We start from the raw sequence: 4528 nt of genomic DNA on the forward strand, positions 1-4528 counted from the left end.
CATTTCCATCATATCTTTGGAAGAGGTCCCCGGTACATTCTCAGAAAAAAAGCAAGAACACACTCTCAGCCTGGCCTGGCGCTGCCTTGAGATTCCCAGATCTGTTTGTGTTTTATTTTTGGATGCGATTATTTGCTCATCGTCAAATTTGAATAAAACAGTTCTTTTCAGGAGCCGAGAATTAAGCTTTCTTTTTCTAAAATTGAGAATTAAGCTATTTATTCTACATTCCTATGATCCAAAAGCCATCCATATATACCCTTCCTATGAAGTTTTTACGGAAATATTTCAATTTGAAGAAGCCTGGCGTGTACGCACTGCTCATATTTACGTCAAAATGTGGTAGAATGAAGATTACAGATCTTTATATATCTTGTTAGCCATCCACAGAGTACATAAGGTCATTACAAAATGACCACCCAAAAACATGCCAACAGATCAAGCAGCCCGTATACCCCCTCAACCAGCACTGGCAGACTCCGAGTAAAACCATGGCCTGCTTCGCCGGCATTTCTGAACAGACCACCTACCTACAGGGCTAAGAATGAACTGAACACATTTCATGCACAATGTACAACATACACTTATATACTACAACAGAGCAACTTCGGTCAGGTGTTCCTCCAGGTTTGGTTAGAAAGAAGCGGCCCAGAGTGCCTTTTCGCTTTCTCCACACTTGTTGTGCACTCCTACGATGTTCTGCACTGAGTTGCATATACCGCTGCATCTCCAATCGAATGAGGCCGCACAGGTGTTCCCCGCCTGGGCTTTCCATTCGCAATCTGTGATCAGTAAACAGACACGTGATTTGGACCTAATTTTTCACATTCTTCTAATTATAGTCCAGCAGCAAATACCGTGAAACTTTGAGTAATCTAGGACTCTATCTGAACACGTTCAGATAAGAGTTATAGAGATGCTTACCAGGTGGAGTACCACAGCAAAGTCGCCGGTCATCAATATGCTCAACATCTAGCCCTATGAACCAAGACCCCAAAGAAACATCCTCATTGATATACTTGTGCAACACATGCCTGGTAATGATTGAATTATACGAAACGGCTTGAGCACACTCCAAATCATGAAATTAGAGTAAATTCATTCATTTGAAACATAAAATGGTTTGGGTACTATCTCACTTGTTTATGGAGATGTAGGTTGCCAAATCTTTTGAAATAGCATAGAGTTGACCGGTGGCATGTCGGAAGTACTTATCCCCAAACTTCCAGTGCTCAGGTTCATAATACCTGGCTTCCCTGCGCAGTTGCAGTTGCATATTAACAATTAGGAAATCATGATAAAGAAATAAGAAGCTAAATACCATACACCACTTACTTATCAGATAGGACAGGACCAGACTTCATGCATCCAGTATATACCCTGGGCCTCGAAATATGTTTGGACAAAATCTGCCCAAGGGTCGCTGCATATGTACAAGTTTCATGTCAGAATAGAGGCAAATAAATGGAGGTCAAGAATAGACAGACTTCCGTCAGTTCCTACAGAATCTAAAGACTGGATGGCATCTTAGTGTAAATTCATATCATCCTATAGGCACTTAGAGCACCCTACCAATATATTAAAGTATCAACGACACTAATGATGATCACAGAACATATTACTGTAGAAATGACCACAAAATAAGATGTTCAAAGATGATAATCGTGCATTCATGACTATTTTACCCTCAGCACATATGGTATGATCGGCGTTTGAGTTTACCTATATTTACATGCACATCGTCATCAACTTTCACGTAGAAGTTAGCATCCCACAAAGCAACAGCTGTAGCAAAGTATGTCTTGGTTTTTCCTGATAACTCAAGGTATCCTTCAACATGATCCTGAACAGAGTGAAAATAACTGAAAGTAAGAACAACTAAAATCATGTAGGCCAAAGTCAAAGCAACAATTACATTGACACCCGCATATAACTAATAACTGTTAGTAAAGCAGATAAGGTGAAGCTTACAAGCCTCATGAAGTCTCCATGTTTTCTATCCTCTGCTGCGATTGCTCTATCCACTATTCCACCTGCAATAGCACTGCAAATAACCAGTTATCAGAACCAATTGTATGGATCTGCAGGATAATATTTTGCATACGACATGACCCAGATGTGAGATAAGGACAGGTTAAGAAACAAACATGTTGTGCACCTGTGACCAATAACAAAACGAATTATGATCCCCTTCTCTTCTTCAAGTTTTTTTCGCTTCTCTCCTGTTTTGCATTGTTAGATCGCCATTAATAACCCAAATGTCGAAAAATTAATAGCCCAAGCAACAAGAAAGCTTGAAGAACAAATGAAGAACGGTTCCATGTGAAAAAACCTCGTGGCATCCAGGTATTGCGGATAGAATCTCTTCTCTTGCGGCTACTGAAAGCCGTATTGATGCCGATCACCATGAAGTATTTCCGCCTTCCAGCAGACTCAGAGGCCTTGTACTCTTCTGAAACCGGAGAACCATTTAGAAATGATTCCTGAAGGGTCCTTGCAGCAGAAAGCTCCGACTCCAAATTCGATATTGTCTTATCCAAAGTCCTGCAGCAGGAGGAGCCAGTTGAGCTGTAGTCAGAAACAGCTGCCTCGAAGCTTTACTGGAAGAAACAAATCAGCGGGGCAGAAGACATGTGTGCCATCACATACTGTACATCGTTAGTACTATCCAGGACGCTAAGCGTGTCTCTGAAATCGTGCTTCTCTGGAACCTGGTGAGACAAGAAGATGAAATCTGCATCAACACTGTTGTGACGTTGAAAGAAATATCCAATATTGGTACTTGAGAAAGTGGAAATGTCCGGATTTATTTTAGAAAACAAATGTGGTATTGGATTTTGAAGCAAACGTGGGTACAGAAGTGGATATATCTTAAACCCAATAAAATTACGTTATCCGATTTCAGCAACTGTAGCCCCTATATGCCAATTATCCAAACCTAGACACTACCAAGTAGTCTAATACTATATTCTTGTGAGGTCGAACCTAGAGCAATTATGCATCGTAGTAGCATATGTATCTGTCTGTGAGTCGGGTTGAGCTATTGTACAACATGAGTCTATCATTTCGAGTCACAATGTTACTGATTTTTCTTTGAAGTATGTTGCCACTAATAGAACTACTCCCTCCGTTCTGAATTAGTCTACATTCTAGCCATAAAATTTGTTCTGAAATAATCTACATTCTAGCTTTTAGTAAACAACAACACTAAAAACGAAGTGGTTTTGCTCTTTTTATTGGATGTTGTTATTTTTAATATAGCTTGGATTGGTTGTTCGCATATCTAAGTAGTACTAATAAATGCAACACTAATTTGTCTCTTTTTTTTTCTAGAATGTAGAGTAAATCGGGACGGAGGGAGTATATTTATCGGGAAAAAAAATGATTACCCTTAGTAGAACTACTGAACTTGGTTACTTCTTTATTACTGTAATAATCAAGAATGGTTCAACTTTCTTTTTATTGGAGGGAAGAGGTACCTTTGCAGAATTACAGTCTCCGGCGGTAAGCTTGGCCGGTTCCCCTCTTCTTTCGTTTGGTTTGGCAACCTCGGTCGCCTCGGGCAATGTCCACATCCTGGGAAGGAGAAAACAGCAGAGTGGATCAATCGGTGCACATATATGCTCCTTAAATCGTAGAGCCCATGTGAGTAAATCATGAGCAGCAGCTAAATCAAGAGAGTCAGGAACTCAGAGCTCCCGCAAGCGATTCAGCTAGTACAAGTTCTGGAGCTGCGATTCAGCTGACTCCATGATCGAACAAGAGAACAAGTGATTAATGAACAGGCAGGAGTCTGAATTCTTGACCCCGTGAATCAAGCACCACAGGCCATTGACCTAAATCTTGCCGCAGAATGGAAGGAGGGACAGAGCAGATCTTGCCACCAAGAACCGTAACGCATCCCAGGCGCACACCCGCTCGGAATTCCGCGTAATGGGGCACGAGATCACGGTGAGCGAGCAGTGGAGTAGAGTTGACAATTTGACATACCCGTTGGTGAAGAGCAGGCCGAGGGAGAAGCTCCCGGCGCAGAGCAGGAGGACCCATCGCCTGCTCAGGGCCCCGTCCCCTGCTCCGCCGCCTCTCCTCCAGCTCATGGCGCCTCCGGCCGCGTCCCCGCCCGCGCTGCCACCGGCCTCCCCTGCACTCTCAGCTGCCGCGGCAGGGCAGGTGTTCTCCGGTGGTGGGCTGCGGAATGGAATGGAGATTGGAGGAGGAGGCGTGGCTCTCGGGTTTTCTTAAATCCCGTCCCGCCCAGAGTCGTCGCCTCCTCCGTCATGGCCATGTGCGCGGGCGGGCGGCGGAGGCGACCGACAGTACAGTGGCAGAGTTGGATGCCGCGAATTCGATGGAAGCTTGCGGTGAATTTAAGAATTTTAACTGGCCGTAAAGTAAACTAATGGCCGCTGTTGCAGTTGCTGTTGGGTGGATCGCCGAGCTCGTCGTGTGGCGGCAGGTGGAGGAGTGCAGGAGGGGGGCGTGTGCGTCAGTCAGACATGGAGAGTGGAGCACAAGACAGGTCGGTGGC

At 44.0% G+C, this 4528-nt stretch overlaps 1 protein-coding gene across 1 annotated transcript; it reads right to left on the minus strand.

Moving 5' to 3' along the window:
• Window positions 1–340: 340 nt before the first annotated feature.
• Window positions 341–4321, minus strand: LOC127312180 (probable beta-1,3-galactosyltransferase 2). The gene is made up of 11 exons (XM_051342639.2): window positions 3991–4321; window positions 3480–3576; window positions 2650–2711; window positions 2333–2544; window positions 2159–2222; window positions 1972–2044; window positions 1723–1843; window positions 1336–1423; window positions 1140–1256; window positions 925–1034; window positions 341–782 (listed from the first exon to the last, which is right to left on the minus strand). The coding sequence occupies exons 1-11, from the start codon at window positions 4095–4097 to the stop codon at window positions 634–636; spliced, it is 1200 nt and encodes a 399-aa protein (XP_051198599.1). The 5' UTR covers window positions 4098–4321; the 3' UTR covers window positions 341–633.
• Between the last annotated feature and the right edge of the window lie 207 nt (window positions 4322–4528).

Source organism: Lolium perenne, chromosome 7 (assembly GCF_019359855.2).
Source record: "Lolium perenne isolate Kyuss_39 chromosome 7, Kyuss_2.0, whole genome shotgun sequence".
In the NCBI taxonomy this organism is placed as follows: Eukaryota; Viridiplantae; Streptophyta; class Magnoliopsida; order Poales; family Poaceae; genus Lolium; species Lolium perenne.